Source organism: Sciurus carolinensis, chromosome 5 (assembly GCF_902686445.1).
Source record: "Sciurus carolinensis chromosome 5, mSciCar1.2, whole genome shotgun sequence".
Taxonomy (NCBI): Eukaryota; Metazoa; Chordata; class Mammalia; order Rodentia; family Sciuridae; genus Sciurus; species Sciurus carolinensis.
The window spans coordinates 25722423-25735255 of NC_062217.1; the positions used below are offsets into that span (position 1 = coordinate 25722423).

Sequence of the window (12833 nt, forward strand, 5' to 3'; positions counted from 1 at the left end):
CTGCACTGGGTACCAAGCCTTCAGTACATGAGCTTTTGGGGACATTTCAGATCCAAATCATAAGAAATGTATACTTAAGGTAATATCTATTTTATAAACTAGGATGAACAAAGAGATGAACAACAATGAATGATAATAGAATAATTGTAACAATGCATTGGAATACAAGTTATTCAAATGTGGTCTTTCTTTTTTTCTCTCAAAATAACTATAGAAAAGGTAAAGTCCATTATCTAGCATTTCCAATGGTTTATATTTGCCATGTGCCTGTTGCTCTCTCTTGTTTTCTTTTTCACACACTTTGCTGAATTGAGATTATGTTGTACTATCCTCTAAATTCTAAAGCACGTATTTTTCCAAGAACAAAGATAACCTCTGAATAATCAGTATTATTGTACCCTGAGTGTTAATGTTGATAACATACTGTCACCTAATGTACAGTCTATATTTAAGTGTAATTGTTCCAATAATGTCCTTTGCTAACAACAACAAAAAAATCCAGAATCTACTTGCATTTTGGGAGTCCATTAGGCCAGTTATTTTATAAAACATCCCTCAATTTAACTTTGTCTGACTATTTCCTTGTGATTAAATTCAGTCTGAACATTCATGCAAGAATATTCCTGAGATGGGGTGAAGTACCTCATGGCAGGGACACATGATGTCAATTTCCATTATCAATGGTGTTAAATTTGATCATTCAGTTACAGTGCTGTGCACCAGAGTTCTCTGTTATATAGACGAAATTTCCCTTTTGTGGGAAATAAGGTCATGTGGGGGATGATACTTTAAGATTCTGTGAATATCTTGTTCCCCAGTGGCATTTCACCCTATGTTTCTACCATCAATTTGTGTCCTAAGACACAGCTATCTTCTGGTGATTACCAAACAGTGCTTTTTTGAATTCTGTAATTTTCTGTACATCAGTTGATATTCTTCTCTGAAGAAGAACCTTTCCTTCTCCTCTACCCTTTCTAATCATATCATTATATACTTGTGGACTTTTAAAATTTGAATTTAAGACAACATGCATTTTTAACACATTTCTGACATTTGTCATTTTGATGTTTCTGTTTTTCCATATTTGGCCAGCAGGAGCCCCTATCAGAAAAGTTTTTGAGAAAATTATCAAGTGAAGGAAAGAACAGTATGAAGTGAGAAACATATCTGTGCTTACCATGTTTTCTCCAAGTATCTCTACTTGTTAATCTAACACAAATGCATTTTTATTTCTCTCTAGGTCTCATGGACTAATTGGCTCTCATTCAGCAGCAACCTAACAGATAAGTCATTCCACTGTGTATCAAGACAATGCTTGGTTTAAAAACTTCTGAAAATGATCAAAGCTGTGTTGCAATGTGACATTGTCAGAGGAGGACAACCAGCTTGAGAATTTCCTGTTAATCACATCACAGCTTGAAGGAACCCCCTTTCCATTAAGTGGGACTGCATGGCCAGCAGCCCCCAGTGAAGAGTTGACAATGAGCATCCCAGCAGCTCCTAAGAAATCATGTTTCAATCAGTTGCGGGACAACAGAAATGGTGCGAAAAATAATAATGAGAACATCCTAAGTCTGGGAGATACAAATGCCAATCAAATCATGTTGGAGGTCAGCTCCTCTCAGGGTGAGTCCAAGACACATGACCTGGTGGATGAAATTGGAAATGCAAATTCAAGTGGGCCAGAACACCACACCCAATTCCATAAGGAACCTCACCAACTTCAGAGTCTTGGGAAAGGATCTCAGACTGCCTCCACCAGTTTAAAAGATTTTAAACTTTCTCCGACTGTCCATATGGAGCTACATGAAGAGCACACAAGGGAAAGAAGCACAGATATCCTGCAGAACCCTTGGAATGTTCAAGGACCAAGCCTGTCGAGTTGGAGGACTGCAATGGCTGAGACTAGTCTAGAGGTTTTGGCTAAAAGGGATGTTGAAATTCCCAGGCATGTACCCAAGGATAAATTGGCAAAGACCCTTGACAATGAGGAATTGAGAAGACATTCTTTGGAAAGAGCAAGCAGCTCTGTAGCTGCATTTGGGAGCTTGACTCTGCAGCATCAGCAGCCTGCACAACTGGATGTCCTTGAACCCCGGAGTCATGTGCCTGGAGGTGGGGAAGGACCACAGAGGACATTGACTGACCACTCTCCAGGGGCAGCTTTCCTTCCAGCTGATAATACCTCAGAGGGAAAGAGTGTGTGTCCTCCTAAACCATCTACCTCAGAAGCCAAGGAGACCAGTCCCTCAGAGACCCAGACAGAAGGGGCACACAGACTGAATGTTTGCAATGAGCGCCCATCACGTGCTGCCCATCCAGAGCCTGCTCTGAATTCAGCTTTGGCATTGAAGGAAATCCTGAGTTATTCAGAAGCACAATTAGGTGAGGGGAAGGAGGAACCAAAGCTGGAACTGAAATATGTTCAACCCAGGACTGGGCAGGAGTTAAAGTTGACCCAGGCAGGGGGTCTGGGATGTCACAAGGAAGAGAGTACATCACACCAAGACAGAAAGGAGCCACGTGGGGAAGCACACAAAGAAGCCATGTTTGCAGTTAGCAACCCATCAAATAGCAGCCACCACCATCTTGGGGTGGGGAGAGTCGGTGGAGAGAAGACAGGAATCAATGCAGGTGTAGAGGATCTTCTCCAAGTTACCCCCAAACAGGGATCTGCTTCCTTAGAAGTGACTGGAAATCTTCCTACTGGCAAAGTGTCACCAAGTACAGGTAAGAAGTTGAAAGAAATGACATCCAGCAACTTTTTACCCAGTGATGGCCATTTAGCTTTTGTTCCTAATGATCTGACTGACAGCAAGCCCTGGGATGTCAGTGAGGAGAAAAAGAGAATGGAGAGTGGGAACAGGGAAAGGACCATGGTATTGGCATCAGATCCTTCAACAGGAGAGAGCAAAACTGAGATTCCTGAGCCCCTGAATCCTCAAAGCAGCTGCTTAGAAGCAGAGGAAAAAAAGAACACAGTACTTTTGGTTGAAAATGGAAACCTTCCAGAAGATGCAGCCAAGACTGAAATCACCCCATCAAGAGCAGATTCGATTCTCAATACCCCAGCTCCTTTCCACCCAGAGACAACTGTGAACTTGACCCACCAGCCCACGTCACCTAGTAGCAGTTTTCAGGACCTTGGTGTGTTCAGTGTGAACACAGGGTCACCCTCAGCAATCCCACCCGCCACTGACAGCGTGCGGCTGTTCAACACATCCACAAAAGTGCCTGAGAAGAACACCTGCCCCAGTGGGATACCTAAGCCTGTTGTTGCACCTTCCAAGGATCCACCTTCCTCGGAGGAAGGAATGGAGAAACATCAGGTTGAAAAAACAGAAGAAAGGACAGACGTGAAGCCCATCATCATGCCCAAGCCCAAGCATGTGAGGCCCAAGATCATCACCTACATCCGGAGGAATCCGCAGGCCTTGGGCCAGGTGGACACTTCACTGGTCCCTGTGGGGCTTCCCTATGCCCCACCAGCATGTAGCATGCCTCTTCCCCAGGAGGACAAGGTGGCAAGTGGAGACCTTAAGCCGCCGGCTAACCTCTATGAGAAATTCAAGCCAGACTTGCAGAAGCCAAGGGTCTTCAGTTCTGGATTGATGGTGTCTGGCATCAAGCCCCCAGGACATCACTTCAGTCAAATAAGTGAAAAGTTTTTGCAGGAGGTAAGAGAATGTCATTGTGATATGATCTACAAGTTGTATGTCCTAAAGACTTTTAGGTATTTAATACATTGAGAAAACAAAATCGTATCCTCTCTAAGCAAGTTGAGTTTCAGATGTTCATGGATATACATTTATAGAAGTAGATGTTTTTGATTGGAGGAGATCATTTAGAGAAATGGATAGTTTTGACTTGAAGAGTTTGATGTCAAGACAAAATGCACCCGACATCTAAGGAGACCCAAATTAAATTTCACTCAGTATAAATCCATATAAAATTAAATAAGTATGCATTTAATTTGGTTTCCATGTTTAAATAAGAGAGCATAATTCTGTGAGCCAGGTTAAAGCAAGAAAGAATTCAAAGTAATTGGATTCTTTTCAAATTGATCAGACTTCCTCTGATGGACAGTATTTCCTTTTTGGGAGAATCTTCTATTCATACATGTGAAGAACATCAGGAATGAGCAGAAAATAATGGGTTATGCATGGACTCTTTGTTTTTAGTAAAAATAATTACAATATTTAGCTGATTGTCTACTGTGCTCTGGGGCCCATATAATCTATAACCAGTCTTTGTCAGTCTTCACTAACCCTGATGGTAATTCTCTGAAGGTTGGTATTGCAGATTTTATCATTGTAGACATGAAAGTGTGAACTTAAGGCTACAAATCAAGGAAAGCACTGAGATTCTCACTCAGGCCTGTACAGTTGCAGACTGTACCATGCTGTCCCTGTCAGTGCCCGGGTGCTATGGTGAGTTATCCTTGAAGACCTCAGAAGTCTGCTGAAATGGTCTCTTCATGGGAGCAGGGAGGTCAGTTAAAATGAAGGTGAATCAGATCATCCTCTCTCTAACACCTCCAGGGCTACCCAAGACACCTGAACACAACCAAGAACGTGTAGGATGGCTCAGCCTTTATGATGTGCTTAGTGTGGTTTCATTTCCTACCTACCCACTTTCCTCACTCTGCTGCCTCTGGACCTTTGCACTTCCTTCTGCTTAGAATGTTCTCCCAGTTATCCAAATGACTCTCTCCCTCACTTTCTTTAGGTCTGTGCTCAGATATCTCATTGAACAGTCCCCTCACCTTCCCTCTCAATCCATGTTCTCTGGTTTATTTCTTCCCAGAACTTTCCTCTGTCTGACATGGAGTTATTTCTGCACTGAGAATTTAAATTTCATGAAAGTGGATATTCTTTTCAATGTTTTGTTCGCTACTGGTTCTCAGACTTTAGAATGGTGTTTGGTATAAATAAATGCTCAAAAGACATTGAATGGGGACAGGGTGTAGCTCAGTGGTAGAGTGCTTGCCTAGCATGTGTTTGATCCCTAGCACCACACACACACATACACACACACACACACACACACACACACACATGTTGAAGGGTAGGTAGTTCATTTATGAGCTCCTTATTTGACTGAATCCAAATAAAAATACACTGAGACTAGAAATAAGAGGACTGAGTCCAATACCAGACTCCAGCTTGATTGGAAATGCTGACATTTCAATCAGGCTTGCACAGCATGGTCTGTATGACCTCTTGTCATGATGGGCTTTTCCTGCACTGACCCCTGTGAGAGCCTATTCTGGCCAGAGAACACCTGGGTCTGGCGCTAGGCAGTGGCATCTCACTAACACTGGACCAACTACCATTCTGGTTTTATACATCTGTCTCTGAATTTGGTTAAGGTGAGTCATTCTCAAATTTCCAAATACTCATCCACCTGGGCCTTCAAGGCCAGCATCAGGTTTCTGACGCTGGGCACTCCCCACAAGTCCCTGGGACCTGACCCTCCTGAGGCCTGTAGGCACCTCCTTCTCAAAGACCTTCCATGAAAAGACCTTAGACTTTTCTCTGCCAAACACCCTCATGAGGGAAACTTGATTTGAAGATGAAGACAAAAATCCCGTTATTATCTGCAGTTCTTTCTCTGGGGCCTCCTTTATTTTTGTTCCATATGTTCCTTTTCTAGGTTACTTCTGTTCCCTCTGAGAATAATTACCACATGCATATTTTCCTAAAACTGTTTTCTTTCTTCCTCCTCCAGAAGACTGGAAGGAGCAAGTGGAGGGGTTGGGAGTAGGCAGACATGTGGCATTAGTGGTTCTGAGGGAGAGACCCTGTTGGTATGGTGAAAGCCTCACAGCCTCGCACCAGACACCTGTCAGGGGAATGTTTTCTGCTGTAATGAGAACATCTATGGCCAGGCAGTTCCTTTCTTCAGGCCACGGTGTGTAGCAGGGAGCCCTGGGCATCTGGGCATTATGCTAATCTCTGTGAAAACTTTAATCAGAAGAGGAGAGCAGGCTGGCCCTTGGGCATTTGCTCCTATAGCTGCACCTTGGTGGAACCCAGTCCAGGGAGATCCAAAAGCCATCCTCCCCTGCCATTGTGCCCTGAGCTCCCCACCAGTGCTGAGGAAAGAACACATTTCTGACCAGCTGCAAAAGAACTGCTTTTCAATTATAGCAGCCGTATATTTTTTGATAAAAGGGGAGAAACTTAAAAAATAAAAACCCAGACTAGTTTGATATTTTTCCATTATTATTGACAGACCTCTCCCCCACCCAGTTAGATAGCTTGGATAAATACAGAGAAATCCAGAGTGAGTGCTCAAAGGAGGGAGTCTCTTGTTGGTTGACAAAAACAGCACAGACATTGAAAGTTTCCAGAAGTGACTTCTGAGATTATCTGGGATCTAGTCATGTCAGGATAAAGAAATATGCTCCCTTGTTTATACTGTTCTCTGCTTTTGACTCTCCACAGGTCCCAGGGCCACTCTTCCACCGATAACTTTAGGGAAGGGAGGTGGGAAGAAGGGACTATGAATGGAAGGACAGGGAAGGTAGTGTCTCACAGTCTGCAGATGTGCCATGCAGGGCAGGTCCCCCCTCCCCTCCCTGGGGCACGATTATGATCAGTATGATCAGGACTGTCCAGAGAAATAGAACCAATGGGAGATAGAAGTGTGTGTGTGTGTGTGTGTGTGTGTGTGTATGTGTGTGTGTGTGAGAGAGAGAGAGAGAGAGAGAGAGCCCTTCACATTGAAATTGAATATTGAAAATATTCAGGAAGAAATTGTGTACTGAAATGTGCAGATATTTTTCTTGTCACTATTCCTAAAAATAGAAGTATAGCAACAATTTACATAATATTAACATTGTATTAGGTATTATAAGTAATCAAGAGATGATTTAAAGTATATGGGAAGTTGTGAGTAGGTTATAAGTAAACAACACACCACTTTATACAAGAGACTTGAGTATCCTTGGATTTTGGTATCCACAGTGAGTCCTGGAACCAATCTCTCTCAGACACCAAGGGCCAAATGTATTTAGAGAACTGGTGCACGTGACTATGGAAGACGGCATGTCCAAGTTCTGCAGGCAGGCCAGCAGCCTGGAGACCCAGGAAAGATGTGGTCCCGCAGTTTGAATTTGAATCTCCTCTTCTTCAAGCGAAGTCAGTCTGAATTATTAAGGCCTTCAGCTGATTGGATGAGGCTCACCTATACTATGAAGGGTGATCTGCTTTATTCAAGGTCTGCCGATTTAAATGTGAATCTCATCTAAGAATTATCTTCCTAGCAACATCTAGGATAATGTTTGACCAACTAATGGGGCTCTGGGGTTTACCCAAATTAAAGCATAATATTAACCATCACGGGCACCCTCCTCCCTGTTCCTACCCCAGGGGCTGCTCAGTGAGACTTCATTTACCCTGTATCTCCCCTGCCACAATCCCAGGGGAAATGGGGCGTGGGAGCTAGGAAGAGGCCAATCCAAGAAGAATTTATATGCTTGTACACCTTGATTTTAGGAATTTGTTTGAAATCAATAGGGTTCTTTTGCTTGCTTTTAAAGTTTTCTCTAAAAATGCTCCCTTGGAGCAGTGGGGAAGGGCAGCGCTTGGCACTGATGTCTGTGTTTATGACAGTGCAGGGTGCCCTGTTATGTTCTGTCAGTAAAGATGAAAGGGAAGAGTAGGAAGCTTTTTGTAGATTCCCTTGTCTCATTAAAAATACATAAACTAGGCATCGAAGGCATACTTTTTGCCTTTTTGAAGAATTTATGCTCTTACCAGAAATAAATTACCCAATCGAAAGATAGGCATTGAAGTTATCAAAATCACAAAAGTCATTTTTGAGTGAGAGTGTGATGGGTTTTGACCTTTGAAAAGTGTCCAGTTCCAAGGAACCAAGTAATTACTGAGAACAGCGTATTTTAATCCTAAAAACCCTACTGATGTGGGTTGGAATCAATATTAATTCCTCATGAGAGCACCTGCTCAAAGCAATGAGCAACAGCACTCAAAACTTAAAAATTAAAACAAAGAAACAGAGGGTGTATGAATATAAGCGAAAAGTCAGAGATCAATAGTGAGACAGTAAAGAATGGCAAAAATTTTATCGGAAAGCAGATATAGAATGCTCTTTCACTGGAATATAATTTGCCACAGCCTGAGTAACATACAGTCTATCTACTATAACAGTCATGCATCTCTTGCAATGTGATTATGGTAAAACCTTCAACACTTAATCTTTTGTTTCAATAGTGTCAGTTTTCAGGAGAACTTCATTTCAATGTTAAAAGAGTATCAAATTAAGTAAGAGTGTATTTCTTCAACAGCTTGGATCAAAGCTTTTATAACCCCTATTAAAGAATATTGTCAAATGTTTGTGATTCTTGAATAGATAGAAGTTTGACATATAAAATGTGTTGTGATTTAGTGCAGAATTAATTAACAGATGTAGCTTTTCATGTATTGCCCCTAGCACTGTTTTTTTCCCTTATAACTAAAAGAAAATAGAGTATGTAGTTCTGACTTTTTTTCATGTTTGATATAAAGAAGCAATGGGCTGGAGAGTAGTTCCATGTTAGAGTGCTTGCCTAGCATGTGCAAGACCTGGGTTCCATCCCCTGAATGGCAAAAGAAAAGAAAAGAAACACCAGTTTGTGAACAGACATTGTGAAAACAGGGTTGCATATATAAATGGTACCTACAAGTTGTATTCTAGTCCAAACTGGTAAGTACAGAAGAAAGTAACAGTAACATTATAACTTCTCTATTTTTTTTTCCAAAATAGCCATTTCTCCCTTATTAACAATGCATATTTTATTTTCTACCTTACTTTGTAAAAATAAATTGATAAAATTCATCTCCTTTTTTTAAGACTAGGTTCCATTCCTAGGTTCCTTTGCTCTGCAGGTGTGGTGAAAATTTCATAATTTTATGAACATTGGCTATATTCTTGCTTCATTGATACTGTTTATTTAAAGGTTGAATGCTGACTCCAATTCCAATGATTTTGTAACAATGGAATTAAAGAATCTTATAGAGGGAGTTCATTTTTTCTTCCAATGGAATATAGATTCATAGGGTATTAGAACTGAAACAACCCAAGAGATCACCTAGTTGTGTTGTCAACTTAGGGATGAAGATGCTGGGGGCTCAGAGACTGGAAGAGATCTGCAATCAAGCAGCTCATTGGTAGCAGAGTAGATATTGTTGGAGCCTGAGTCTTCTGATCCTGTTTAGTGTCATACTGTGACATGAAGTTCCTGATTGAGCTTTTAATCTTTTATTATAGGTGACAGACCATCCTGGAAAAGAAGAATTTTGTTCTCCTCCCTACACTCACTATGAAGTCCCTCCAACTTTCTATCGATCTGCCATGCTTCTTAAGCCCCAGCTGGGACTGGGTGCCATGTCCCGTCTACCCTCTGCAAAGAGCAGGATTCTGATAGCGAGTCAGAGGTCTTCAGCAAGTGCCATCCATCCACCAGGACCCATAACCACAGCTGCCAGTCTCTACAGTTCTGATCCTTCAGGTAACAGTCTAGCAATTGCTGTCTCTTCTTAAAAAAAAATGTGGTAACTGTGGAAAATGGAAATGTCTCTCATCCCATAAGAAGAAACTTTCCCTGTTCATTCATCTGTTGGTAGATACAGACATTTGTTAAAACTCATCTGTCTGCATCTGCTGTCCTTCACGTCACCTTTACAATGCCAGCCCTTATTATCATCTCCTGACTTCTTGTAGATTTTCCCTTCTCTAAAACACCTTGTAGACCAGTGTTTAGAAGGCTGCTTCTGCCAGGGGCCAGGTGGTGAATATTTTACAGTTCAGGGGTCAAAAAAAAAAAAAGAAAAAGAAAAAATAGAAAACAAAAACCCATGTCATCACTACTTACAACTGCCATTGAAGCCTGAATGCAGTCCCAGGCCATATGTGAGTGAGCAGGTGCCTGCCAGTGCAGCTTCATTTACAACAAGGTGGGGGCTGGATGGCCGGTCCTCAGTTGGCTCTAGTTGGTTGGAGAGATTCTTTCTAGGGTGTAACACTGGCCACCTCACCCTTTTCATCAGTTTGCCCATCTTGAAAACCCCACATTTGCTTGCAGAGAAAGCCTGTTGCCCTACCCGTCCCTCAGCCCCTGTACTGTAGGAGCTGCCAGGTCTTCCCTACCCTCCTCTGTACTCCTTTGCTGTCTTCTGCTCCTGTGGTTTCCTCTAGGTTTTATATAATATCCTATTAGAGAAGTAATATATACCATTTATAAAAAAGTTTGGATATGGACAAATATGACAAAGATAGACCAATATGACAAAATTCTAATGTAGACATATAGGAAGAAGAAACATTCTGCTTACATTATTAGAACCTGGCTAGTGTTGATATTATGGAAAGTTTTCTTTTATCCTATTGTATTTTAGATGTTATGTGTAGCATGTTGTGTATTATACTCACTGTCTGGTATGTAAATTTGACAAGGGTTATGAAATCATGGAAGAAAATGAGAAGTTGTAACTAGACACTCATGTGGTGGCATGCAGGTGCTTCAGGGAAGCCTCTTGGGGGAAGGAGGAAGCGGGGTGACTGGGGAAAAAATAGAATTTATTCAGTCATTTTCCAACTATTGTCAGTTGGGTTCTGCTTATTTTATACTACTTGAAATAGTGCTAAAATTTGCATTTTTGTATATAATTGTTATGGGGCACAACTTAAGAACAGACTGATCACCACTGAGAAGTCCAAATTTGAGAGTCTTTATTAAGTCAGCCGGTTGACTGTCTCACACAATGCCCCAAAAATGGCTATTGGGAGAACAGCCCTGACCACAGGGTTGTAGGGGTTCTTATACCAAAAATCACATCAATCATAAGTGTCTGTTGCTATGATTCGAAATTACACATTAACATCATGAGATCATCGACAGAGGGGGAAGTGGTCAAAATGACCCTTACCTAGGAACAAACTAGAGAATGGTTACTAACATCCACACAATTACCATTCACGTGGTACATTGGTTAAGAGCAATAGAGATCAAAAGAGAGCAATTTTCACTACATAGGAGTTGCCATTGTATATTATTAAACATGTCACACCAAGTAACTGATGATGGGTACAGAGGCAGGGTGTTCCCATGGGGGAAGCTTATTTCCTCCATAACATGGAGTCTCAGAGCAAAGTGGATTCTGTTTAGTCATTTCCCTTAGAGTCTGGCCTATAACATTCTCATGGAGTCAGATCTGTCAGCCCATCACAAATTATTTCTCTTCTTTTATATTGTTTTCTGGGGACAAATGATCTGAAGTTATTATTGGATGAAGGTACATCTGAACATTTTTTAAGGCCAACCAGCTTTCTAGAAAACTTGAATCGATTGTTTTCATGAGAGTGCTTCTTCAAAGGGAGGTTTTCTTGCCATATTCTTGCCAGTATTGAGCATTACCATTATTATTTCACTTCTTTTGTTATTGTTTGAGAGGAATTTTTTTTTCTGTTTGCCATTGTATCACTTAATATATCATTTACTCAGAAAATTATTGATGGTCTTAATGTTGTTTTTGAGTTCTGTATTATTTTTATGTTTATTAATTCATATTTTTATTAATGGATGATAGCTATCCCTAATGGTAGGGTTCATTCTGACATTTTCATAGATGGATATAACATAATTTTCTCCCACTTCTTCCTTCCTTTGAGCCCTTTCCTCTATTCTATTGCTCTTCCTTCTAGCAATTTACTTTTCAATTGGTACATTATAGTTATACGTGATTGCTAAGGATGTTGAAAAATTTTTCACCCATCTGTTGACATTTGCATTTCTTCTTTTGAGAAATGTATATTTAGTTCATTTATTAATTTGAGTTATTTGTGGGGTTTTTTTGTGTTAAGGTTTTAAGTTCTGTATGGATTCTGTATATTACTCTCCTGTTGAAAGAGTAACTGGCAAAGATTTCTCTCCCATTCTGTAAGCTCTTGCTTTTACTTGTTTCTTATTCTGTGTAGAAGCTTTTTAATTTGATGCCATCCCATTTAATGATTTTGGCTTTTATTTCTTGAGCTTTAGGAATCTTAATAAGGAAGTTGGTGCCTACTCCAGTATGTTAAAATGTTGACTCTATATTTTCTTCTAGCAGTTGCCGTGTTTCTGGTCTGATTCCTACGTCTTTCACCCACTTTGAGTTGAATTGTGTTCAGGGTGAGAGATTGGGATCTGGTTCCATTCTTCTTTATATGAATAGTCAGCTTTCCCAGCACCATTTATTAAAAATGCTATTTTTCTCCAGTGTATATTTTTGGCACTTTTGTCAAGAATTAGATGACTATATTATAGTCATCTATTATATTCTATCTCCATTTGTCTTGTTATGGGGTGCAACTTAAGGACAGATTGATCACCAGTGAGAAGTCCAAATTTGAGAGTCTTTATTAGCTGACCCACTGACTGTCTCATAAAATGCCCCAAAAATGGCTATTGGGAGAACAGCCCGGACCATAGGGTTGCAGGGGTTTTTTATACCATAAGTCGCTACATCAATCATAAGTGTCTATTACTATGATTCAAAATTACAAACTAACATCATGAAATCTAAAGTCATCAACAGAGGGGGAAGTGGGTCAAAATGACCCTACCTAGGTACAAACTAAAGAATGGTTACTAAAATCCAAACAATCATTGTTGACATCACCGTTCATATGGTGCATTGTTTAGGAGAAATAGGAATCAAAAGGAGAACAATTTTTCATCATATAAGAATTGTCATTTTGTGTTGCCAAGCATGTCATGCTAAGCAACCGATGATAGGTATAGAGGTGGGCGTTCCCGTGAGAAACATTTCCTACAGAACATGGAGTCTCAA

General features: G+C 40.7%; 1 protein-coding gene and 1 pseudogene across 3 annotated transcripts in view; both read left to right on the top strand.

Annotated features, from left to right (window-relative positions):
* The window catches only part of LOC124985536 (uncharacterized), a 282243-nt pseudogene extending 280873 nt beyond the window's left edge, over window positions 1–1370 (top strand).
* Mtus2 (microtubule associated scaffold protein 2) overlaps window positions 1250–12833 on the top strand; it is a 380442-nt gene continuing 368858 nt past the window's right edge. The window contains exons 1-2 of one of the 3 annotated variants that reach the window (XR_007108842.1): window positions 1250–3677; window positions 9274–9514. Coding sequence is in view for 2 of the 3 variants with exons in the window: in XM_047553964.1 (XP_047409920.1) it covers window positions 1482–3677; window positions 9274–9514 (2437 nt within the window). In the remaining variant the exon portion in view is untranslated. The remainder of the gene's footprint in view (window positions 3678–9273; window positions 9515–12833) is intronic. The other 2 variants (XM_047553964.1, XM_047553965.1) reach the window with 2 other exon arrangements.